Source organism: Lagopus leucura, unplaced genomic scaffold (assembly GCF_019238085.1).
Source record: "Lagopus leucura isolate 7727_CA_CO unplaced genomic scaffold, USGS_WTPT01 Super-Scaffold_100016, whole genome shotgun sequence".
NCBI classification, from domain to species: Eukaryota; Metazoa; Chordata; class Aves; order Galliformes; family Phasianidae; genus Lagopus; species Lagopus leucura.
In genome coordinates, this window is record NW_024962270.1 from 9,891,254 (window position 1) to 9,918,251 (window position 26,998).

At 43.9% G+C, this 26,998-nt stretch overlaps 1 protein-coding gene across 2 annotated transcripts in view; it reads left to right on the top strand.

The window, feature by feature from the left end:
• LOC122183032 (vascular endothelial growth factor receptor kdr-like) overlaps positions 1–26,998 on the top strand; it is a 119,721-nt gene that overhangs the window by 40,941 nt on the left and 51,782 nt on the right. For both annotated transcript variants that reach the window (XM_042876764.1, XM_042876765.1), the window contains exons 4-11: positions 4,270–4,397; positions 7,461–7,620; positions 9,020–9,156; positions 10,580–10,739; positions 11,340–11,457; positions 13,195–13,370; positions 24,285–24,435; positions 26,509–26,614. In XM_042876764.1, coding sequence (XP_042732698.1) covers positions 4,270–4,397; positions 7,461–7,620; positions 9,020–9,156; positions 10,580–10,739; positions 11,340–11,457; positions 13,195–13,370; positions 24,285–24,435; positions 26,509–26,614 — 1,136 coding nt within the window. The remainder of the gene's footprint in view (positions 1–4,269; positions 4,398–7,460; positions 7,621–9,019; positions 9,157–10,579; positions 10,740–11,339; positions 11,458–13,194; positions 13,371–24,284; positions 24,436–26,508; positions 26,615–26,998) is intronic.

Here is a 26,998-nt window from a genome sequence, read left to right on the forward strand (position 1 = left end):
AGTTTCATGAAGGATTCCATTTTTTTTCTGAGCAAACTGTAAAAGTATCAGCTAGCACTTGATTCGTTCCCTATTCCGTATTTATTCTTTGTCATTTTGTTAAGATCCCAGGCTGAGCCACTTTAATTTGCTTATCTGTTAAATGAGCAGCCCAGCTGCCTGGGAAACACTCCTGTCCAAAGCCTCTCCTGTCCAAAGCAAGAGAAGCTGGCTCGCTCCCGCTTTCATGGCTGTTAGAGCAGCTGGAATGAAGCCCCAGCAAACTGCAGGATGCACAGCTCTGCTGCTCTGCGCACTGGTCCTCTTTGGGGCTCAATAGTCCCTGTAACCCAGAGCTGCTTTTTGTTGCTGATATTTGCCAGGAGATTTTAAAGCCCTATCTAGATTTTAAGTGGTAATGTGAAAGGCTGAATGTATATATTTTGCCTTTCGGTTCAGACAGTAGCTTATGCTCTGGGACAGTGTAATTCTAGCAACTGTCTAGACATATGGCAATTCAGCCATACGTCAGTTCAGCCATTAGGAGTCAGTTAGGAATGAAATATAGCTTATGCAGTATAGGCTGTGAATTCATGCTTCCCTCTGAGGTGTTCTTCAGTCATTAAGCAGTGTCACGACTATGAGTATCTGTTCCATTTACAATTTAAATTAGTGGATTATTTTTAGTTCTGTTGTGATGCCGAAAATTTGGCAGACGTCAGTCCTGGAGGTGAGGAGAAATGATGAAGGAGAACGGGGTTAAGGAATGGTTTGTTTTCTGTGGAGAGGAAATACTTCAGAGAAATTGTGTTATGTTTTGACTGAAGTGCTTCAATTATTGCATAATTCAGTGTTTTCCTATGTTTTAGGATTATTTAACCTTTTTGCTTAGCTACCTTCTTTTGATTTTTTTGCTTCTTAAACAAACATTGCTGTTTGTTTTAAATAGCTGTTTTTCAAACTTTCTATCTTTCAATTCCTACAAACAGTGAAATTCCTTCTAAAAACAATGGCACAAATATTTTAAAATTCAGCTGAAGAATTAGTCAAAAACTGATCCAGATTTGTGAATAGTTTAGCACCAAAAGCTTCTTTTTCTTAGCAAGTCTCCTCTTGGTCTATATTCTTGTCTCATCCCTTTGTCCCAGGGCAAAGCAGTTGTTCTCTTTTTGCCCATAAGAGGAGAAATAGATACGAATGTGCCTCCCCTAACACTTTTTTGTACTCTCACTGTTCACTGGAAATGCAAATCTACTTTCTCAGTAGATTTTTTCCTATAGGAAGTAATCCAAGGACAGGGTCTTCTTGGAAGTAAAAGGGCCTCCCACTATTTGCATAAGCTTTAAATTTGCCTGTGAATGTATCATCACATTTGATATATTCCAAGCATGGGTTAGCTGGAGAGCAAGACCGCAGAGGCACTAAGCAGCACTGATGTTCACACACAAACATTAAACACATGTTTGCAATGTAACTCAATAGAAGAATGCAGTTGACCTGTTTGGAAACTGCAGTAGACAAACCGTACTGAGTGTAAATATTTCATATTAGTTTTAGGGGTTGGAACAAGCTACAAAGCTGTAGGCACGAGATCAGGTTTCTCAGCTGGAGGCTTGATTAGATCCAATGCCTGCCTAGCCAAAAAGTTCAGATGTGTTTCCGAAACTTCCTAAATGTGGGGAGATAAGAGGTCTGTGTTTCATTCTAATTAGTATCTCTCACAACGTTTCTTACAGTGCCTTTCCTCCACAGTACGTGTTTTTAATAGATTGATGCAGTCAGAAAAAATGAATAGCATGGAATAGAAGCTGACATGAAAAGGCATTGCTGGAAATGATAGACTTCATCCCGATTTCTGGTCTTTGTCTTCAGTTTCACTGCCTCACGTTCAGATCAGAAAGCGGGCAGCCAGAGCTCTGCAGGGCCCCTGCTGGCCTCTTATCACAGCTCCCCACGCTGAGCACACAGCTCCTGTACCTGCACAGCGATCCAGGTCCTTTTGTAAAACAACTCTGTCAGTGTTGACCTTTCTGATAAGCTGTGCCACCATTTGATTCCATCATGACTGAAGCACACTTCATCTGCTAAGAACCCTATTTCCAATTCTCAGCTAAAATTAAGCTATCGAAAGTACAAAAGTCGACAGTCCCACTATCCTGCCTCAGTCCTTACTTCTCACGCTTCATCTTTTTGTGAGGAAAACTGTTCTGGGCTGTGGAGAGCATGAACTCCAACTCCACATCCCGTTTGTTCTTTGAGATTGATTCCAAGTGAGAGCGCCCACACATTTCCATGGCATTCCTTAAGCAGGGACTGTTGTCATTAGCAAAGAAATGAACGCTGATATCTCCATATGAATGACCTATTCCCAGACAAGTTAACAGTCGTGGGGTAACAAAGACAAAGTGAGTGAGATAAACCACTTCTGTTTTCCTTTGCCAGTGGAGTTGTATTTTGGAATGGACAAGCAAATCCAAACCTCACACTCTGCATTCAAACTACTCTACAGGTCACCAATAAGCAGCACTGATTTCTAGCAGGAGATCAGAACTCCCAGAGCTGAGAGATGATGTGAAGAGGGATGTGCTGCCCAGCCAGTGACAGATTTTCTCTTTTCAAAGCCTAAAAGTCTCTCACCATCAAAGCTTAATTTAACGCACTTAAGTGAAATGGTGTAAACTGGCAGCTATAACATAACTGTAGCACTTCTATGCAGTGCGTTTGACCCTTGCAACATACTTGAGCACTTCACTCCTATTTAATGACAGGTAGACCAGCACAGAATACAACTGCTCCCTGCTGCCCAAAGTGTGAACACTTGTTTTAAACAGAAAATGGATCCCCCTTGATTTGAAGCAAAACACTGTTTGCCAACACATGGGTTACTGGAAAGGAGAAATTTGGGAGGCTTTTGCCATTTATTTGAACCCCTTGTCAATAACAGCCAAAATAGAGAACTCTCAGAAAGGAGTACTTGGAATTTTGAACATTTCAATTACAGAGCTATTTCCTCACTAGCTAAAAATGTTAGAGAAATATTTTATCATCTTTTCCTGGAGATTTAAGAACATTCTCAGTTCTTCTGACAGATGAAGGAGAGAGCTCTGATACAGTAATACAGGGGCTAAAGGGACACACAGATAGCCTTACCCTAACACTTAGTTCAACTGAGGCTTTCTTTAATCACAGAACAGCTGCCACAACAGCCCTAGATGCAAAGTGAGAGAATGCACTTAGGCAAAGGGGTCGTGGTCAGCTGGACTGGAACAGTGGTGGCAGAGCACGGCAATGGCACCGATCAGACTCCTAAACACAGCCTGTGGCTTTGCTTTTTGTGTTCACGAGGCATCTGGACAGTGAGCAGCATTTACTGAAGATGCTGCACTCCATGCAGGCAGCTCAGACCAGCGTCCTACAAAGAGGGGACACAAGGAGCCACAAGAGCGTAGCTAGATCCTCCAAGCAATTAGTAGTGGATTTTTTTACTCTATAAAAATCCCTCAATATTACATCAGGAATTAGAAAGGAAACACAGCAGGAGGATGCAAGGCTCGTTCAGAGGCAGGTTCTAGGCAGGTTGAGGTTACTGTATGGCATCCATATACTGTCTTGTCAACAGGATAATCCAAAGCAAAATGGCTGGTTGCCTACATTGCATGCTGTAGTCAGCTCTGGATTAGCTGAATGGCATCTGAAACTTTATACCGTAGGATATCAAGTTAAAGAATTTTTTTACAAAAATCTTGACTGCTTGATGGTCTCACATTCTTTTAATCTTCTGATGACCATCACTGTATCCATACAATGAAAAATCAGTAAGGCTCAGAAGCTTTATTAAATTAAACTACCTCTGATTCTTATTTATTTCTATGATACATGTATATCCTGTCTGATTTATTGTGGCAAATCTGTAGATAATCCTACAGTTCTCTAAAGGTGTGACCAAGTTACTTCTGTGTTAATCTGTACCCTTATGGTAACACTTAATTGCTGTGGAATTCTGATGTGCTGCAGTGTAATAGCAGCTGTGAAAGAAATTCAGAGCATTGAGGAAAGAACTAACCCATGTGCCATGGAGACCTGTGGAGCCAGTTATTAACTGCATTGTTACAGGTGGGGAACGGATAGGAAAAGGATTTTTATTTCTTTTTAATATGATTGTGCTACAAACTAGCAAAATAAGGTTAAAAATAGGATATTCGAGATGTCACTGGATGTCCTGTCATGTGTAACAGTGGGCTCTGATCAGCAAAGGAATGGTTCTGCAAACCAGTGTTCTTCTCTCTGCAGACGACAGAAATCCATTTGTGGAGTTTCACCCGGAGCATCCCAAAATCATCTACATTCTAAAGACTAAGAAAACAGTTGTTATCCCCTGCCAAGTCACTTCTCCAGATATCAGACCCATACTTACCAAGGTAAGTGGCTGGTTTGGAGAAATTCAGACAATTCAGAGGTCTGCAGTGCCATCACAGTGGGTAAATGTGAAAAATAAAATTGATGAAGCTAGGTATGTTTCAGAAGAAAAAGAAAAGGCAGTAATCATCTGGAAGCACTGCCATCACAGTGTATTAGTGGTGAACTGTGCATAAGGCTGTTGGTGGGATTCGGTTGAGTTTATCAAATGTTCTTCACATTTCATAGTTTGATGTTCCTCCATTAAAGCTTATCAATTTTATATTGTGAACCTCTCAGAACTGTTGCCCATTTCTGCTTGATTTCAGAACTTAAAACCAAGTTTTGATCTTAGAAATAAGTGGCTACTGCTTCCTTCAGCAGCAGCCACACCTGAATGTCAAGGCTGCAGAATGGTCTGTGGAGTAAAAATAGAAATTTAGGGTTCTGGGCTTCTTCAGTCAATAGGGATGTAATTGCTCAGTTAAAGAGCTTCAGAACCACTTCAGAAATATGCCTATCTCAGAATAAGGAAAAGAACATGGGTCTCCTAGCTCCAATACTGCCTTTTGCCCAGGAGGTGATGTGCCTCTCCATTGCCCTGCTGCCTCTGCCGCTGCCCCTTTTCCATGATCTGTTCTGGAAGGGTTATGAGATGTGATGCTGTGTTGCTGAAGGTGGTGTGCCAGCAGGGAACGCAGATTCGTGATGCCTGGCTCTGGTCTGAGGGGCTCTGCCTCTCCTGGGTGTTGGGCGTCTCCTCCTGAGAGCCAACACACGGAACACAGAGGCCTGATACAGAGCTCCAGCTCCTGCAGAAAGCGATGGCGAATTTCCAGCAGACGTGCACAGGGACAGCACAAGCCTTATTGCTTTAGCAGATCTCTATTTTTAAGTTTTGTCAGTAGGGATTAAAAGTGGGGGGATAAGGCTGCTCTCCATTTATAGCTTATCACTTCGGCCTGGATAACTGTTATCACCTTCTCCTTGGCTATAAAAATGAAACATCCCCATCTTACGTGAGCCTACTTCAACCAAATTCGCTGCTGGAATAGAGTCACATGAGCCTAAACAGGGCCTTGGAGCTCCCTGATTTATCCCCTTATTTACAGGCAACTCGGCTCTCCTGTGTACCAGCTAAACTCTCCCCTGGTAATTTCTTCAAACGCAGTCCTTTACCTCGAGGCAAGCTGCTAGAGAAATGAAATCTCCACTGAAATCTCCCTGTTGAATTGCAGAGAAAACTGTCCCCCACAGAGTCTTCCCCTGCAATGGGGAGCAGCAGGGCACAGGGAGGGATGGGATGCTGAGCGCCGCTCCCACAGGAACGCTCTCAGGAGCCGTGTGCCAGTTCCAGCAGCCAGAAAGTCACCTCTAGCACAGCCCGTCTGGGGATCCGACGGCCGCGTGGAGCCGAGGCGGCGGCTTCCCATGCGCAGGGGAAGCGGGGTGGAGAGGGGCGGAGGTGCGGCTGTGGGACGAGAGGTGAGCGAGGCGAGCGGACAGATTTAGAACATCCTCTGCTTCCAAATTTAATCTCCTATAGACAGCGAACTTCAAAGGGAGGAAAGCCGCTGTGATTTCCTTCAAGCAGCACTGACGTTTTTTGTTTGGTTGTTTAAATATATATTTTTGAATATTCTATGGAGATGTTTAATATGTGTGTAGTGTTGAAAAGGGCCTCCTGAGTAGGGTTATTTTTTCTTCCCCTTCCTCTCGCCATCAGGGAGCGGAGCTGCCAAACCATGAAATTCATCTTTATCACATATTATTATTCTTTTAGAAAATGTATTTTTCCCACTGTAAATTAAGTTCCTTATGTTACCATTATACTTTAAAATCATTGCACTCTCTGGCCTTTAAATATGTATGGGGAAAGGTACCACTCACTAATACCAAACAGATCCCGGCTAACTCTGCAGATCGTCTCTGTTATTAAGAAACAGTGCTAAGACACAAGACTCGAACTTTTAGTTTTGCTTAATATGATTTTAATTCTGGGCAAAAAAGCGTTTTCAATCCTGTCAGATCTGTTTAGTCACTGATTTGGCTCAGTGTGCGTTTGCCACTTACAGCTTTGACCTTCATGGCTGTTAAAGCACGATTAAGCCCCAGGTCTCAGATCTCGTTCTGCAGCTTTTCCTGAATTTTCCTAATGGCTCTGCACAGCTCAATTACTTTGAAAGCATCTTCCCAAAATCCATGTTTCTTATGACTGTCAGAAAAGAACTGCTGCTCCAGAAGAAAGCCATGCCTGCCATCCCAAAGCAATGCCACCAGCATCTGCCCCAAACTCTTACTTCCACAGTCTTTGTTCTGTGTTGAGTACTTAGTAATAAGGGACATAAAGCAATGCCATCCCAACCAACAGTGTGTTCCCAGGTTCCCAGGATAGGTATGAGCATCAGCTCTCAAAGCCTGGAGCTGAAATTTCATCAGAAGAGGAGTTATTTAAACTGAATCCAATTTAAACCACACTGCTAATACAGGAATACTGTTTGTTTGGAGGCAGAAGAATAAATTGTGTGTTGCACACAAAAGGTGAAGAGCAACATTATGATTCTTTTTTTCAAGAATCACAGAACAATACAAATATTTAGGAATCTAGGACAACTAATGTCTGTGCTACTATGGTAATCATAGAATCAGAGAATGGTGTTTTGAGAAAAATGCATGGTGCATACCCATAGTGCATAAAGCAAGATTTTGTTCCTAGGCACTTCCAAAAAGGTTACCCTGCAAAGCTTCCATAAGACAGGCAAAATTACTTGCAGTAAAGAGATGAGGGAAACCGGATTTACGATGGGTGGCACCACATCTTGCATAAGGTCTGAGAGGTTTGGGGCTACTGAATCAAGAGCCCCAGTTACGATGTCCAAGTTTTGGATTTCAAAGTTGTACCTCAGGGAGGACTCTCCTATTTGTACATGTTGTTGTTGCCTGAGATGTGTGTGGAATGAGACCAACCACTCTGAAAGGTCAAATATCTCCCTAGTAATAAAGCAGAACAGCTTTGGCTGCTTGGCCTGATGACCTGAGGAGAAAGGGAATGTCTCAGCCACCTCCTCTTGCCTGCTCTCTTTCAGTATCCTCATCTTGAAAAGCTAGACTTCAGGAAGATGGTGTGGGACCCAAAAAGAGGATTTGTCATCCCCTCTCATTCTTTTACTTATTCTGGAGTACTCGCATGCACTGCAAACATCACTGGAAGTGTGTTCTCATCCTATTACCTCGTACACAAACTGGGTGAGTGATTGCTGTGTGCCAAGGAATGACCACAGTATTTCTGCTTCATTGCTAATCCCCTGGCTATTATTTATTGGCTAGCCCTAGGAATATTTGATATATCTAATTGTTATGTATCTGTAGCACATCCAAACTGCAGCACTTACAGCAAACTGATTCTTCCCCTTGTTTTCCTATTCAATAGAACTTGCCTGATCCACTCAAACTGCCAGGTGTTGAGGTGGTACAGAACAGGAGCATTGTATTCAAACCTCACCACAGCTTTGTTTGCTTGGATAGAGCAGTATTTACACTAAAGCAAATGCCAATTTAGAATAAACAAAACATTAGATTTCTTTTTGTTTCTGGTCATTAAACACATGAGATCATGGTATAAAAACCTCATTAACATATTCATATATTTGCTTTTTTACCCTGTTTCTCATGGTGATTTACTCTGTCTTTTCCCTTGTATTTACAGTTGACCTTCAGCTCAGAATTTATATCCAAATTTGCAGCTACCAATCATTAAATTTTGAAATGCTGGAGATTAATTAAAATCCACTTCTAATTTATTTTTCTTTTCAATGTATTCTCTTTCTTTCTTTGTACATTGTATTTTTCACAAGGAGAGATTGTGACTTCATTCCCATTAGATTATAGCATCCTTCTATGCAATTAGCACTCAGCTTTAAATAACAATGAATTTGTGTGGCAGCCAAATAAAGATCCTGTAAATCTCTCTTTCTATTTTTCTTTCATTGCTGGAGTAGTGATTATTTATTACTAAAATTGTGAATGCAGAGCTGAAAAAAAAAGCCATGAGGACATCCTTATCTAGCCCCCAAGCACACCTGCAAGACCTTTTTCTGTAATGTATTGCTGTGCAGTGGTCAGAATTGTATTTACTATGCTGCTCCACAGACTAAGAGGCATGGCCTTGAAGGAGGCTTTTTCAGAGCTGGTGCATTTGAGACATCAGTAAATACAAAAGACTGAGATCTGGTGGTCCCATTCAAAAAGGAGAGGTAACTGGCCATCAGGGGCAGGAGAAATGAAGATGTTGAGTCACTTCTGAATCTTCTTTTCTTAGGAAAGAAGAAGTACAAGAATAGTATCAGAATGTTTGGGCTTTGAGGGCTGGAGCCAAACACGGCGAAAGCAAGAAAAATCATTCATAAATGAGTGTGCCCACATCTGACCGCTTTGATCAGCTGATGTTCAGGCGTTTATTCAGCTGACCTCGCTGCTCCTTACTGCGTGTTTTCAAGAGTTTCCGTAGAAACTGCAGAAGAAGATGAAGTGCTCTATAAACTGAAAGGAGCAGATGCTGGAGGGGCATTCAGAGTGTGGTTGCTACCTTAAGTGTCATTTATGCGTGGAGTGCTGTGTGCTTATACTTTTGCTTTTTTCCTTTCAGAGGGCAGAGCACAGAACCTGGCTTTGAAAGCAACTCCCAAAAAACTGCTGGTTGGAGAAACTCTCTATTTGGAATGCAAAGCAGAAACCTTCATCAACGGGCGCATCGAATTTGTATGGACGTGTCCGAGGGGGAGAGTGAGTTGATGAGAATTCAGGACTCTGCTTTGATGCAGTCTCCTACCCAAAAGAAAGATGTTCATGGTGCTGAGCACACTGGCTACTAGCTGTTCTGAAATACAGCCAACCATTTCTATGCCTACAACTGATTGTATTTTTAGTTTGAATGAATCTAAAATGCATCTACTACCTTGAGCCTGTAAATTAAACTGCAAATCTCATGCTATATAAGTGCTTGCAAGAAAAGCCAGGAGATCTTTCCTCTTGGAACAATTTCTGTCGCATTACTTGTGGCCTCTTCCCAGCTCACAACTTAAGTCTCAAGGGCAGTCATGAAGGGTGCAAGCCATCAATCTGCTCACCCATCTTGGCACTTATTAAGTAGGGGAAATGAAACAAAAGCCACTTGTATCTGCTCAGACCTCACTGAATAATTAAATTTAAATTCTGAAAGTGAGTTCTTGAGCTTTCTGTGGAATGCAATACAGAAATGCTGAATTTGATGTAGAGCCACGTGACACTTTGATGTACTGAAACCTTCCAGTTCTCCTAAGGAAAACCAGAGAGAAGGGGTATTTCCAGATCAGTTCATTCATCCAATACAGTACTCATGGTTCTATTTGATGTTCAGAATTAAAATGATTGCTTTCTATTTTAATTGTGCAAAATATACATTTCAAAGGAGCATCTAAGCCTCTCGGAACAGTGTAAAATGTGCCCCCTAAAATTTGATTATTTTGGACTTATTTTGTTTACTTAACAAAAGAATGTTTGATTTTGTGAAGAAACTACAGAAAAAATAGTTTATGGAAGTGCAAGCTTCTAAATTCCAGTGTTACTGAATTCTGTTTCTTGAAACCCACATGATGGAAGAGAGTTACTTCTTTATGAAACCTCCTTAGATTTCTAACATTATAAATGCAAAATTTCTTGACCAAATATATGGGATCAAAAATCCAATCAGAATAATAAAATGCTTTCTCAAACTCTTCAGGAATTTGCATTGGCATTTGGCTATCGTAATATATCTGTTATTCTTTTGGAAAGTAGGCTTTCTTTCTAAGACAAGAAAACTGACAGTGACCCCGAAAAAGGCACAGCAGTGACCCTACAGGAGATGATGGCAGTTTTGCAGTGAGATCCCTGGGATGTGGGCCCTGAACAGGGATGATCTTTGCAGTGTCCCATGGCTTACCTGCATGCCCAGGTTTCAGCAGAGACGTGCCATAGTTCCACTGCCTCTTTCCCATTAAACTTGATAACGAGAGCTCACACAAGAGCTCTTCCTGCTTATAGTATTTTATAATATTTACTTCCGTGATGGGGAGCTACGATAATTTTGATATGAATCACTGCTTTTCTTAACTGGCAGACTTTGTAAGGGTAAACAGAGCAGTCCCAATTATGCCCCTTTTTGACCTCTTTTTCTGCTGACTTCCAGCACCCTTCCCCCAGGAGAACAATGGACCAGAGTGAACCCGTGTACAAGGTTGGCAGCAGCCTGACAATTGAAAATGTCACCATGGAAGATGGAGGCCTATACATATGCAAAACATTCAATGTAACGAAGCTGGAAGCTAATGTCACCGTTACGGTGTACGGTAAGTTCTGCAGCTAAACCATCAGACCCGAGAACCAAGACTATACTTTTAGTGTAACCAAAGAATAATGCCACATTACCAAATGTGCTGATACCTCAATGCTGTCAGGAAGAATGACAACTACTTAAAACATTAATAATCTGTAGTAAGTCTGTGAGAGAGTCAGCATCCAGAACAGTGTTTTCAAAAAAACATCACAGAGCTCAAGACTGCAACATCTGAGGGTATGGATGAACTGGGATTGAGCTACTTAGAAAAGGCAGCTCTGAGAGTGGTTGCTGATGCCCTGGAAAATCTGTCGGGCTGGCATTCACAGGACAGCATACCCCAGCACTTAGACATGCTGCAGCAGGGGCACAGCAGCTGCTAATTCTCTCCATTAAATAAAAAGTCCTTTATGTGGAGATATAATTCACTGACTGTGCCAGAGCTGTGCAGTCAAACTGCTCTACCAGGCTGGCGTTCCATTTGGTTGTTTCCATCTTCTGCACATCTGCAGCTGCAAAAGATCAAGGATAGGCAGAGCACTGTGTGAAGATACGAGCACTGCACTGTGGCAAATCTGCCATTCCTTGTCTTTCTCTTTGTTTCTCTTTCAAGACAAACCTTTCCTTGAGGTGTCACACAAGAAAGGGCTTTACTATGAGATTACATCAGGACACAAGTCACTGAAACTGGCTGCAAAGGTGGATGCCTTTCCTCGCCCAACTGTTGCCTGGTGAGTACCTGGAGCAAAAGCAGACATGGCCTTGTTGAGGCTCCTGTCTGGAGCAGATTTTCACTGTTGCTTCACTGACAGCAGGTATAAGTTGGGAGCACTCACAGCCACGGCCTCACAGCTCACCCAAGGAGTTGTTTCTCCTTTCTGTGCTGCTGTGTGCTGTGTGGAGGTGATAAGCTGTACCTCTTTCCCATGCTATTTTTCCCCTTTAGTCATGCAAACAAAAAGGTTCCTACAGAAAAAATAGAGGTTTTGTTTACACTGGACACAGAACTGTTTGGAACAGTAGAAATCTAAGGGGGAAGGGCTGCCAGTTTATTAGCTTTAGTGGTGGCTAGTCTGCAAGGATGCAGGGCACAGCAGAAAGCTGCAGGACACACTATTAACATGAAAAAATATTTCTCTTCTTATCTTTTAAATAATTTACTCTGGTTGGTCCCACCAGTAATGCCAGTAACTCCTCCTAGGCACTGTAAAGGCTCCACCTGGACTGTGATGGATTAGGTGAAAAGCAGCCAACACATCAGTGAGTGCAGGAGACATTCATTTCTCTCATTGCCCTTAAATCACTTGTCCTCAGCCCTGCCACTTTCTCCATGCCCTATTTCATAGGGCTCTTTCCCAGCCCCACCTCACTCACCATGGGCAATTCTGCCTGTCTCAGCTGAACAGGAGGCTTGGCAACACTCCCCAGTGCCATACCTGGCCAGCTGAGTGCTGCTCAGGATGGCCTGCCAGCCAGCAAAAGGTGTTGCTCAGGGATGGGTTTGCTGGCTTTTCCTAGCAGCAAACACACAAGAAATTCTCTGATGTCAGTCAAATCACTGACCTCTGCATGCCAAGAGCTATTTTTAATTGCCTCTGGTTTTTAGGAGACAGAAACCTTCCTGGGAGTTAGAGAGGGAGCACCCCCTTTCCCTTGCCAGGCTTTGTTCCCAGGGCCCAGTATGCGGCAGCTCTGTGGCAGCTGGGACCACCAGAGCCTCCTTCCCCACATGCAGCAGATGTTGACGTTGGAGGTCTTTCAGCACAGTTTGAATGACTGCAGAGGAGGCTTTCAGCATGCTCAGACAGCAGGACACGTACCCCAGCTTCTCCTTCCACCAAGTCTGAAGCTCTGTGTGTGGCAAAGTCTGCCCTATTTCATATTCATAACCCAACTGTGGGTTAGCAGCAAGCAGGAGAAGGTCATGGAGCCTCGCCCAACCCAGTGTTAGCGATGGTTCAGGGCTGCAAATTCCTCACTGACCTGCCTGCTGACTCTAAACTCTCCCTAACACAGACTGGCTTTTTCGTAAATAGTAAAGGATCATTCATACATGCTGAAAAACAGTTATGATTAATTAATATCTTGTTTTAAAACTGATGATACAAATTTTGGCTAACCCATCACTTACTGCACTTAGTATTGCACGTGCAAGCTGATGTTTGCAGTCCACAACAATTTGAGGGCAGCTCCATTTGCATTTCTGATGATAGTTGAGCGTACAAGAAGCACTGATAACTCAGATTCATTTAAATATCTTTTTCCTGTAGCACTGCAGATGCTACTCAATCTTAGTGTGAAAGAGCATGGGAATAGAAGCCCAATTCAAGCAGGGGTTCCTGTTCTGTCTCCAGTGCTGTTTCTGAAGGATGACCCTTTAACCACTCTCATTTGGGTACCAGTCAGGCTTTCTGAGGGCTAACAGCCATGTGTGCACATGATGAGCCTTGCTGGGCCTTTCACAACAGGTACAAAGATGGCAAACTGATCAAGGATAACCAAACTTGCTACGAGCCGGACCCAGCAAAGTACAGGCTGGGCATAAGAGATGTGAGACCAAAGCATGCTGGAAACTACACCATTGTCCTGAGCAATGCAAAATATGGCCTGTACAAGAACCTCACCATGCAGCTGGTAGTGACAGGTAAGGACTTGATGTTTGTAATGATAGTGCTGTGGTTTTTTTTCCGTGTGACGCTGTTCTTTCAGTCAGTAGGAAGGAGGGACAAGTCCCACGTTCACCTGCAATGAGCTCGTACAACACATTTAGGAAACACTGATGATCTGTTTTGCACCAACCCACATGAATAGAGGCAATAGAATGGAGATCTGCAATGAGGAGTTAGGCTGAAACCAGGTCATCTAAAACAACTTTCCACCAAGCTGCTGCACCTCAGACCGCAGCATCTTTTTGTTGGGATGGTCTGCAGACAGACACGGAAACGGCTTGAAAGTGAAGAGCCTTTCAATAGGAGTTTGGGAGGATATCTAGGAGCAAGGTCTGGAGCCAGGGGCACAGTTTCCCAAGAGAAGTGGTGGAAGTTTTATCCCTTGAGATTAAGAAGTAGCTTGGGCAAAGCACTGGGGAACATCCTGTTGGGACAGGAAGAGTCCCAAGTGTGCTGGCGGAAGGAACCAGATGAGCTGTTCTGTCTTTCATGTCTCTCCATCATCCTGCTACAGAAATACTGCCTAAGTCTGTATTTCGTATTTTTGTGTTGTCATTTATCTGCTGGGAGCATTTGAGGGATGGGCTCATTTTTAGGAGGATCCAAAGCAAACGGAGTGCAGTGAGGCTGCTTTACTTGTCAGAAAAGGAATATAGACATTGGAATCACATTCACTGATCTCACTCACTGGGATGATGGAAGACAGAGCTCATTGTCTCTTTGCACATCTGCTGCCTCTTTTAATGCAGTGAATTTGGGAACAGAAACAGAATCATGAGGCCCAGCGGGAGTTCGGCATGTTAGCTCTGCTTTCTTCTGTATTTCCTGAGGTTTGCTCAGGCAGTGAGATAGGTGAAGTGGTTGATGGAGGTTTGTTTTCTTTTCTACGGTGAATTTTTCTCTCTTTCTCTTCTTGACACCTAAAAATATTCTCAATTGTCCTTTCTTGAATTACTTATGTGCTGCTGCACTATGTAACTTCCAGCATTTGTTTTTTTCTCATTTCACCTTTCACAAAGGAATAATGCATAACAAATGGAGAACTTGTTACTTAGGCATACTTGGCCTATTCAAAATGCTCAGTGCTTACACCAACTTAAACAACCCTTAAACTAATGTGTGATACAGGACTGTAGAGAGCTGGGAACATGCCCATGGTCAGCTGCTGTGGCTCAGTGATGGGCAGGAATGTGTTAAACTGTGGCCATTTATTCCCTTGGGGTTGTTTATCCGTACAATGGTTTTGCTGTCTTGTTAGAGAACAGAAACATCCAAAGGAAGAGAAAATTAAGAATGATAATAAATTATCTTGTCAAGGTAAATATTAGCATTTGTGTGCAAAAGAGAATGTTTAGTCGAAGAGCAGCCATTCCACAAATAGGCATATCAAAAACAAACAGACCTTGTTTGTAGGAGCAAGATGCTATTTCAGGATTAAACCATCCATGCTATTAAGTACAGCACAAGCCTTTCATCTCTCTTGTATGTACAGGCGTGTGTTGTTCTGGCTCTCTCACACAGTGCTTGCCTAGCATGGTGCTCATTGTCAGCCTTTATTTCAGATCAGCCCAATAAGGACTTCAATCAGGACTAATTATTTCATTGCAAAACACCCTTTTTAAGAGTATGCAAAGGCCAGCAGCTGCAGGACTGTTACTGACCAGCAAAGGTAATGCTTGCTGAAGCACAGGAAAAATGAACAACAGGTGCTTCTTTCCTGCTTAAAAAAAAAAGAAAAAAAGCCATCTCTGAAATGAGACACAAAATGGAAAATATCTGCCAAAGAAAGCCACTGTTTTTAAGCAAATCACTGCAAACAAGGAGGTACTTGCCCAGACTGTAGATAGGAATGACTCAAAACTAGGAAAGCTCTCTTCCTTGCCAGGCTCTTCCCTCTGCAGCACTAACCCAGCAAGCTGGATCTGGAGCACGCGACCCAGAGATGGGCTCGTTTAGCCCAGATTTAGTGTGGGAAGAGATCAAAAAAGGAAAGTTTTGTTCTTGAAGCTTATCCGACTGCAGAAAAATGCTTTTTTCCTCATGCTTTCAGCTAGGGAAAATGGATTGCTTCTTTTTCAGATTTGGGCATAATTTGCTTTATATTCAAAAAACAACCTGAATGCGGATTTAAATTTTTCTCTCGACTCCTAAACAAATAACCTGACACTTAATGTCCAGTTCGTGTGACTGATGTCCTGGCATCACCTGAACAGATCTAATTGTTTGGAGCTTCAGCAGGAGGCCGAAATGCTCTGCAGATATTTTACGTGGGATTACTTTGCCCACCGCTGAAACAGAACCGCCTCTGAGCTGAGAGCGGTGATCAATGTCTCAGCTTAGAACCAGGCAGCCTGCATTACTGAAGGTAGAATTTGAACGCTGGTATTAACAGACTTCATGGAACAATCCTCTTGGTTTGCAGGTCAACACGCTGGTAGAAGCATCAGTTTTGCATCATGTCTAAGAGGCGCTGCCTGCAGCAGCCCAGCACCTGCCCAGCCTCATGCCAACTACGTGCACATCAAGCAGCTTCCTATTACTGAGGAGTAGCATTTCTTTTTTGAGTAACAGCATTAGTCCCCAAAAGGCAGGGCATGTCTTTTAAATTTCAGAACTGCATCTGAGAAAGAAAGTGCATTCTGAACTGTATCATTTAAATAGGCTTTGGAATGTGAAGATAAGTGCCATTTGTCTCTTCCTGCAAATAGAAGAAATTATAAGCAAGCATACAGCCCCCTCTCCTGTGAGTCTCTTCAAAATAATACATCATTAATTCTCCTGAGCAGCACAGATAGGGTAAGTGGCTATGTGCTGTGACAAACCCATCACTGCCAATTTGAACTAGGTGTAGAGGAAGTTAATAGTGTTGTGAAATGTTATCTACAAACAAAGTATAAATAGCACTAGAACTCTTACTCATCAAATTGCATTATATTAATTTTGCAGGGCATTTTATTCTGTAATAACAGCAGCAGAAAAGAACCCCTTAAAAAGTAGGAGACAATTAGTGATACGCCTGAGCCCTACAGGACAGCAGCTTATATGCAGTGTATCTCCTGACCTGCTAGAAGACCTGAACTGCTGCAAGCTTTCTTTGGAATTATCTTCCATACACTTAACTGGTAGCCAGCACAGCACTTCTGGCATAAAGTACTGTACTTGTAAGGTATTTGCTTCATAGTAATGAGTGCAAAAAGTAGGAGCTATTTCCCCACAAAGGTTGATACGGCCATAAAACTGATGAGTATCTGCAGGGAGCAGAGGTATTCATTGTCTCAGCTCTACAGAAACAAGAAACAAAAGGGCAAATAAAGCCCCAAGCTGCTGGCTGAGAGCTGGTAGCAGTGCTGGCCCCAGCAGTACGCAGGAATCAGGCACACCAAACTGTGCAGTTGCTGTCTGGCCCAGAGCAGAATAGCACTGCTATGCAAAAAATGTCTCTTTAAGAAGTGGCTTAGCTGTGCCTCTGGTCACCCATGCTCCCAGTGCAGCTGGAATTTCATCTTGCAGGAGCACATATCTCCCCTGTGGAGTCCTGTTGGCTCATTGTAAGACTCAAGTTCCCGGGAGGCAGCTGACTGCATTTTCAAAACTCTCCTTCTTTACATATTTACACATCAAACACTGTCCAAGAAGCGGCAGGTTGCTGTGTTTTTGTTTTGTTTGATTAAATTCTTATTGAGAAAAGGTTCAAGAAAATAATGTCCTAAAGAATTTGGAGGAAAGGGAGCAAGAAGAAGGAACAATCGTAGCAAACAGCTGGTGGCTGCACATCTGAGCCAGCCAAGGAGGAGAAACGTGGGAGAAAAGAGTTATTGCAGGCTGAAGTACAAAGCCGTTTCAGAACAAAACATAAACAAAAAATCCCCAAATCTATTTATGGGGAAGCAGGCTGCATTTCATTCTCACCCTTGCTCAAGTCATCTGCATGTATCAGAGTTCTTGCTGAGCCCTTTATGGGGCAGTCAGCATGCTCTGACCGTCATGCTGTGAGCGAAGGTTGTATAGGAGCATAAGTTAATTCGGAAAAAAACGGGATGAATAACCTCCTTCACCACTTTTCCTTTCTCCTTTGTCCCAAAGTTTCTCTTCTGTGCTCTGTCAAGACTCTTCCAGCCAATATTGCTTTGGGTTCCTGCTGCTCTAGTCAATTGAAATTACATTCCCTTGAAGAGTCTTGATCCCCAAAGCTCTTGCATTGTATCTCGAAGAGGGGCAGTGCAAAGTGCTAGCAGTAGCTGTAGCAAAAGCAGTAGTTACTCACAGGCTCCCTCAAATTCCCTCTCTCCTGGGCATGGACCAAACTAGGAGACCCTGAGCATGCAGAATTCATGTATGCGTTGCCATGTGCTCCCCGTTATGTCACTGAGGTGGCTGTACCTCAATTTCTGTTACTAGGGAGAATGAGCTCCAGAGCGCTTAATGGTGCATGTGTTGCCCTACCCTGTAATCAGGCCAGCTCTTCATATTTGGTTTAAAATCAAAGGCAGAGGGAGTTCTGTGCTTGACCTACTTTGGCTTGCAAGGGATGAGTTGACATCAAAGGAGTCCCCAGTGATCTCCACAGAAGTTAAGAAATACATGGTGATCCATGGGAACAAGACTCTGTCACTTTAACCAGATCCAGACTAGTCTGAAGAGGGAGACAGCCCTCAGGATGAGGTTAATTCATGCTGGGCTGTTCCAGGTCAAAGCAAAGGAGCTCTTGGAGAGATGGAGCTCATCTAAGGGCAGCAGAGGAGAGTCACACATGGTCCTCAGTGCAAGGAAGGGCCACAGAAATATCTGTGCTGGACATCAGATGTGAGAAATGGGAATTTCTTTGCATTAATACTGCAAATAGGTGAAAGGATTGAGCCACACAGGAGAAGCAGGGCTGCAGAGAACCTTCACCTTGCTTGCATTCTTCAGTATTCTGCCAGGACTGGCTTTCCATTGTATGTTACATCTAGCTCCAGTGTTGCTCCTTGGAGGATAACCCATTCAGGAAAAGCCAAAATAGAAAATTTGATTTTCCATCTCCTCGGCCAGCCAAGCAAGCTTAGAAACCTGCGAATAAAACACAGCCTGTCTCCAACTAGCTGTAATTTCAGTGTGTTCCTCCTCAGGCCCATTCCTTTGCTTTCCTCCTGTGTGCTGCCAGGTCTGGCTGTAGGCAGTGCTCTGGGAGAAAGCAAGTATGAAGTGCTGCGCTATCACACCATGCTCCAGTCCGTCCTTCAGGTCTCTTCAGGCAACAGAGAAACACCTGACTTTTTCTGGGAGATACATGAAAGAAAAGAAAAAGCGTGGAACGCAGACTGACTGCGTTGGGCCGTTCTTGCACAATTATTAGCAAATGATGAAGAGCTTTCTCACAGACATCGCACAATCCCTGCACACGTGCAGCCCTGCAGCCCAGCCTGCCCTCAGCCTCTGTGTGTTCCCATGAGAGGCCCCAGTAAAAAAAGGCTGATGCACCTTTTTCCTTTTGTTGGGAGTGGCCAATCCAATTTCAGGGAGAGGAAGACATTCAGCTCACTCCTTTGCAGCAGCAATTTCCTTCTGACAGCCCTTGAAATCCAGAGTTGGGGGAAGCTGGGAAGTGGCAGCACTTGTTTCCATGCTCTCAGCCAAGCCTGCAGGTATATTAAGTGGGGCTTTTCTCCTTTGAAAAGCAGGCAAAGGGGGCACAGAGAAAAATCCTAGAGAGCTGCCAGCTCTGTTAAAAATTAAGCAGCTCAGCGCTATGCATTTGCTTTTGAACTCTGTTTAGCCAATAAGGTTGAGAGACAAGAAAAAACTTTCTTTTTTTTTCCCTGAAGCATTGAAGGAGAAAGGTGAGGGTGATAGATCTGGGAAAGGTGATACAGGACTGAAAAAGAGACAGCCCTCTTCCTCCAAGGTGCAGAAAAACACATCTTAAAGTGACATTACAAGGTTAGAAAAAATACAGACCAGACTGCAATCATTTTAACCACAACATTCATGACAGGTAGTCCAGGAGCCTTGCGAGTCTTCCTAAAATGTGCTCATCCAGGATCCAACTGGATGGCTTCTGTGCCATTTGCTTCCACCCTGCTGGCACTCCCAGCCTGCAGCAGTGGAGCAGCAGCCAACCTGCAGCCAGCAGTGTGCTGCAGGGGGGCTGGGGCCCATTACTGCCGAGCCCAAGGCTGTTGTTGCTGCAGTGGAACCCATGGAGGGTCTTGGGCTGCACACCTCATCCTGGCGCTGGTTGTGTGTAGTGCTGCACAGCGCAGAGCAAAACAGCCGACAGAATGAAACAGGCACCCAGAAGGTAGAAACAGGCACCCAGAAGGAAACGGCTGGGGTGAAATACAACGTTCTGCTCAGCCTGGAACAAAAGTCATTTTAACTAATTTGATTCGAATAATTTTTCTTTCTTTCAACAAAAAAGAAAAAGAAACACAATGATCACTTGTAAGCTGAACACAGATGAAGTGTTTTTACTCAGGGGAAATTTCATCCTCTTTTCCCCATATCATTTGACCAATCTAAGCATGTGTTAATGACCTTCCTATCTGCATTACAAGTATTCACCTGGCTCAGCTTGCAGAGCTCCTATTTTCATTAAGTACCACAGAAAAATAGATGGAATATTCTAAAGTGCAAATTATTTTTGCTTTTGGGAAACAGAAGGGGCAAACTGAAATCAGATGGACACTGAATAGTTTTAATGAAGCCTCGTAGTCCAGTGAAGTACAGCAGGTTCAGGTGAAATGCTTCACTGGACCACTTTGTGACGTTTTAATGATTGTTCAATATGAAAACATTTTTGAAACTCAGTTTAGATGTAGTGGGGGAGGTGTGTAAACATTTCTGTTCAGATCACTGGAAGTAAAGCAAAGTGCAGTGAATGTTTCTGCGTGCTGGCCTCTATATTTGGATGCTCCTCTGGGTGACAAGTATGCAACTCCATTAATAACATCTGCCATGCACTGAGAGATAAAAGAATCTCTTGCCTAAGGAGCAATGCCAGGGGGTCAGTGTCCCAGTCTTCTAATGTTACAGACTAAACATTACACAAGAAAGTAAGATGAGATTTGCATAGTGCTGATCAATTTGAAATTTACAGTAAGCAGAATTGCTTTTTGATTGCATTTCACAGTGCAGCAGCAGCAAAGTCGTTAGTTATTCGGGTCAGCTCTCACACCAGCAATTGCACCTCTGCAGAGAAGGCTTGGGATACAAGATACAATCACACTTTCAGCCGAGAGATGAAAACCCAGTTATTTTTGATACATTTAAAGCCATCTGAACATTGAACATTGCAAAAGCAGCCAGAGAGGAGAAAGCTTTTAAGGTTTGTTTGGCTTCTGCTTGAGAAAACTCAGTCTGAGGAGGGCAGAGGTCAAGGGATGGGATGCAGAGGTTGGAAACAGGCGGTCAGATCTCTGGGGAGGGGCTGGAAACAAGAAGTGGGACAGCAAGGGGTGCTTCAGGTCAGCAAGGAAGTGTGCAGTGATGTCCTGCAGCTCAGCACTGCTGCAGCACTGCTTGGGGCAGGAGCACACGGGGAAGTGTTCCGAGAGCCCAGGAGGAGCCAGGAGGGCTGCACTGTGCCCGGGGGAGCAGGCAGAGAGCGCTGCAGGGCGCAGCACAGGGGCAGCTGCTGTGTCACTCTGCTGTTGTGGTGCTCAGGTTCCAACAGGGTTGTTTTTTTTGCATGCTTAAGGATAGCTATGTGCATGCAAATGTGGCTGCACTTTTTAGATGCTTAATTTAAGGTGCAACCAGAAATAGACTTGGATTCTGGCAGTGCTTATGATTGGGTTCTGACCCCAAGCCTCCCTGCACACCTGTACATGAGCAGAGATGCACAAGAGTTGGTGCGTAACCCGCCATGCTGCTTTGTAAGCAGATGTGAAAGAGAAAGCAGAGCACATGTGGAAGAGGGAGAGAGTTATCTGAGAAATATACCACCAGGTATGCATTAAATAATATTAAATTAAATAATCACTGGTATTAGGTTAAAAATTCCTCAGCTTCCAAGTGCAGAGCCGTTCTGCAGGCAAGGTTACTGCAGCTGCCCACTGAGCCAACCATCTGGTGACAGTCCGTGCAAATCTAAAAGGCCAGCACCTAGCAGAGAACAGTGAGCCTTACAGGTCCAAGGCTTTCCACCACTGATGGGGGCACTTTCTGCAGGTAGGATCTAGTCCAGCAGTGAGCAAAAGGAACAGAAACGCTTCTGCTGTCCTCAGGGGCACAGTGTAGGATGGCCAGCACAGTGTGAGGAGCTTCACAGAGTTTTCAGCCCAATCAGTGTCCCCCAGCATATTTCACACCACAAACCTGAGGCACGTGGGAGCCAATGCCAGCATCCCTAACAGCACAAAGAACTGCTTCCAAAACCGGGGTAACGCCACAGCAAGGGTCACTCCAAGGGTGACACCCACCTCTACTGCATCCTATGCAGGGAGAAAGAGAAACTTATAAAAAAACCCACTTCTCTTTCTGAAAGACATGCCCAGATTTAGCTACCCCACGCTAACCGTGTTGTAATGCACTGCAAGAGAAATAATGGGGAGGCACTTCTAGCCAGCCCCTCCAGATTTAAGAAAATAATTGCCCAAACCTCATAAATACTAATTATTTCAATTGATGAATCATTTTGACTCATTCTGGGTTTCAGGTAATATTTAATAGTGCCATGCAGTGAAGTAATTGTGGAATTAGAATTCATTTGTCACTCACGTATGTTCTTATTTTAATTAGATCAAGTTAAAACTATCTTTCTTTTTCAGAAGGATAATTTAAATGACATTCAACTTACTCATCATTTCACCAAGAATAATCTCCTAACATTCAAAGACTGTAATCAAACTTACTTTGTTCCCCATGCTCTTTCAGACAAAAACAAACACCAGACGTACTGTCCCTCTCCCCAGGTGTGCAAAGCTTTGTTCTTTCAGCTCAAAAACACATCACTTGAGTAACCTTTTACACTGAACTTAGGTCTCTATTTCGGAGTGAAAATTATGCTTCTGAGTCCAGTCCAAACATGGAAAACAAAGAATTTGAGACTGAAAAGAAAAATGTATGAGACCATGAAGAATGCGCTTCTGTCTGCAGGGAATTTTGCAAAATCATTGTCATGATCTGAAATAATTTGGTGGTGGGGAATGAAACAGTAGTTACAAGGAAATTCAGCTTTTGTGCCAAAAGTCTGCCATGAGTGGTCCGTACACCCACAGATGTCCATGCACTTGGTCTGCAAAACACTGCACAACCCAAAAGCTGCTCCTGCTCCCCAATGAGATGTGCAGGAAGGGCCTCAGGCACAGGCTGAAGAGCTGCTCCATCTGCCCCCTGCTTCCCCTCCTCTGTCCCGAAAAGCCAGCACTGTCCCTGAGGAAAGGAGTGGGCTTCAGAGCCTGGCAGAGCTGCATCTGCAGGCAGACCAAAGGGGAGCAAAAGGCAAAACAGGATGCAACAGCAAAACCAAACCAAGGACTGTCATTTGTGGTTTTCTTTAAGTGAAACGCTAATCGGGATCTAAGGAGGGTCCTTCAAAGTAGCAAAGGTTTTACTGTGGAAGTTAGGATACAGCTGAAGCAGGTGAAGACAATTCCTTTCATTGGGTGAGAAGGAAACCTGATGTGTTATTTCTGGCAATGCTGAGGTCTAAATCTGACCTGGCAGCGAGAAGAATGGAAGGTGAGGGTCCTGCTGAGACATGAGGTTGGAGTGATTGGTCCTTGGGTAAGAGAGGAGGGCTGAAAGGGAAAAAAATGAAGAAAAAGGAATAGGGCTCAAGATTGATGAGGTGGGCAGTGGCTCCTGTTTATACATCTGGGGCCTCCTTGACAGCAGAAAAATAAGTTAAACCGAAAAATAGAAATACAATCTGCATTCACTTCCCAACTTGTCAAAGGCCTTCACGTAAAGCGGCTGCACTCAGCTGGACAAAGGGGCTCCACTGCCGGACCCCAACCAATAAATCTGCGTGGTTTCCTGTTATGAGAAGCAGACAGAGATAGGACTGGGGATGGGCAGAGCTGTCTGCACCAGGGAAGAGCCTGTGCTTTCACTTCAGTCTCAAACCCACCCTCTCCGAGGTTAGGAAAAGTTCAGTTCACTTTGGAGATTTTTTAACAGTATTTCTCATTTTTGCATGTTCCTGTGGGAGCTGGAAATACATGGGACAAAGTGGGTTTTGTTTTTTTTTCCTGCTGGCAACAAGCAGCCCTGAAAGTGTCACACATGCAAGTTTGCTTTGGTGAGATTTCCAATTCAAGGGGGTGATCTTGCAGTCTGTCCAGATGAGAATAACACAGTGACCTTTTTAATGGTTTTGCTATTTCTGGGGTAAGGATTTCTTGGTGTAACTGTACAAGTGGTTTCTATCCACCACTTCTTCCTTGCCTTCTTCACCCCTTCACCCAGTGCATGGCACACAGAAAAGGTAAGCATTGTTTTCGGATCAAAAGAAGTTTTTTGCAGTGACCGTGGGGAGAACCTTGCACAATGGTCATGATTCTGCAGAGCAGCAGCTGCTTGATAAGGTTCCTCTCGGGGGGTGACATCAGAAGTCAAGCACTGTGCTACCAGCAGTACCTGCACCAGCAGCCTGATCCTGCAGTCCCCAAGCGATAGATGTTTCATGGCATAACAGTTCCAGTAGCGTAACAGCCGCAACAGCACTTGAAAGCAATTCAGGAGAACATGGTGTGATGTGTCACTGAAACATCAAAACTAGTGCCTGTGTTCCTCTGTGTGTTTAATACTTTCATATTGCTGGTAATTGCCCTACAACTTCAGCAGCATCAATAAACAATCACTGTTAGTGAAGGGCTGCCAATCCTTTGATGGAAACAAGAACACTGCTGCAGATGTAAACTTGCTCTTTTGTACTTATTTTGTTGTTGTTGGTTTTTCTTTAGAGAGACCCAAAATCTATGAAAAGGAAACAGATTTCGATAAGATCGAGCGGGTGGAATTAAGAAGCAAGCACAAAATCCAGTGCACTGTAAGCGGGAATCCTGACCCGAAGGTTGAGTGGAAGTGGCAGCCCTGCAGCCTCACAGACACACTGTAAGTGCACGTGGGCAGCTCTCGCTGTGGGGAACACACTGCTGGGCTGCTGGCTCCACATCGCTTCTTCTTCCCTGTACATCTTGTTTCTTTTAATTAGCAATCACAAGCAGTGATTCCCCACAGATTTCCCCAACCTGTTGTTTATCATCTTTTTGGAATCACAAGCACCTTCTAGATTATCAGAGTTGTGTCAAATAAGCTTAAAATGACGACCAGTCAGACTGGATATTTCTTTATCTCATCTACCAACCTTCCTCTGACTTACCAGTGTATTTTCTTATCCCTCCTGGATGCAGCCTCTATGGTTAGGGCACAAGATGCCTTTTGAGATTTACCTTCTACAAGTAGATGCTTCCTTTGTTCCTGTCGCTGTACAAACAGAGTGATCCATGAGGCAGGGCCTGGGCTCAGATCTGAATGGCAGTGTTCCCCTGGCAGTTTTGGGGATGTGGTGGAGTCACCTGTAACTACTCTGGCTGCACTTCAGCTATACTCTGGTGATGAGGATGAAGGCAGCTTTTACATCCATAAAAAGAAGAAAGTAATTCTAGGATACCAAAGAGAAAACTGCTGGATGGCTCCTTATTTTCTCAGTTTCGGTGTTTTTCCAAATGCTGCAATTGACAGGGAAAAGTGACAAACAGCCACTGCTGTCCCAGGTTATATACCACAGCCTGGCAGCAATGCTGGATGCTCTGCCCCAGGCTGAGTCTGAGAAGTGACCCACTATCCCTGCATGAGGAAAGCAGCCCCTCACCTTGCTTGGCCAAGGAATCACAAGGCAGCGATCTATAGGCTTAGGCAGGGCTGCTGGCATCTCAGGTAAGCAGAAGGCACACAGGCTGCTGCTTTGGGGGTATTCAAGCTGGAGCAGGGTGGAAATACCATAAAGAAATACTATGCAGTCATAAGAAAGCCACAGAGATTACATGAAATCTTTTCTAGACTTTTCTGTTGAGGGAGAGAAAATTGGTCATGGATGCTGAATAAAGCCAGTTCTGAATGAGTGACTTGGTGGCAAAAGACCTCGCATAACCCTTGTTCCAGCTCCCTGACTCTCTGATCTTATCAATTCAAACACAATTGCAGAGTGGCGTCCACCTCTCCTGGCCTCTGGGGTAGCCTTATCTTCTTCCAGCAGAAGCTGTAGGAGGATTCCTGTGGGAAATGACACAGACCCCACTTCCTTCTGTTGTCTCACTTCCTCTCTCTCCCTCTTTCTCTCCCCCCTCCTCACTGGTGTACTTTGAATCCCTGAACTCTATCATTGTTCCTTATAGCTGTGATGTGATTTGCTTCCTTTGAGTTTTTTCCCTTCATCCTCAAGATAGAAAAGTGCCTTGCAGGAAGTCATCCAAGGCAGCTTCTAATGAGGCTGTTTTGAAAGCTATAAACCCTCCCTTGACCCAGGGTGTTAATCATATGTCTTGCACTGGTTTAGCAAAGGCATGGCTGATTCACATGTTAACTTTCTGCAGTAGTGGCATAGTGGCCCTTGGTCATCATCTGTAGAAGTCTGAGTGCTCCCAAACCTTTGTGCTGCTAAGCACAAAAAGCCCCATGCATCTGCTCATTTATTAGAGGACTGTAGTTAAAGACATTAGAAAAGCTCTTTACCTTGGATGGTGCAAATGTACACCAGCACAACGTGTGCTACCTACACATTTTTAATTTTGAAATGCATTGCAAGTGCTCAAAACAGAATGTAAAGAGCCATGGCTGCATGGAGCTGGACTCTTATAAGCCAGATTAAACTCACATGATTTAATTAGTTGGCCAGTATTTGCTGGTTTCAGTCTTCAGAAAGTCTGGGGGGTTCCTGGCTGCTCATGTGCTGATCTTTGTTCATCTTTGTCAAGTTGAATTCTAAGTAATTTTGAAATGCTGTGATGAAGGAATACAGCAGTTTTCAGAGGAGGTAATGATGTTTATCAGCAACAGTTTAGAGAAGTTTTTTTAAGACCTAACCCTACTGCTGAAGAATGACATTCTCCCTCTTTAATAACACCTCCTTGCATTACCGGCAGTAACTTAGGTTTCTGAATGCCACTTTTGCTTTTCTATTTCCAGATGCAACCCTACAGGACAAAAAATTGTGGTTGAGGAGAACATGTTCATAGGCAACAAGATCAAGAGCATTGAAAACATAACCATGAAGCACGGGGACAAAAGAAAGGTTTGTGTCTGATGCAATCTGAGTGCGATCCCTTGGAATAGCAGGGAGCTTTATGGAGGGATGCTGCAATCACACAGAGCATTCTGCCCACGGTTCCCAAGCTGCTGCTGGTTGTTTGCATGCTTAGAATTCCACAGCCCTGGGATCATTTTTAGCTCTCTGCTGTTTATAAATGCTGGGATTCTGACAATGATGTCACTTACCCCATTTAAAACGCTCCAAAGAATTTTGGGTCAAAAACCTCTGTCTCCTTCAGTACTGAGGAAGTCTAAGAGCAGTTCAGAGCAAGAGGGGTCCTGTGAAGCACACACAGCTGACAGGATGCCAGGTTGATTAGAATGCTTAGCACTTGGAGAGTACTTTGTACTGCCAGCCTTGGCCACT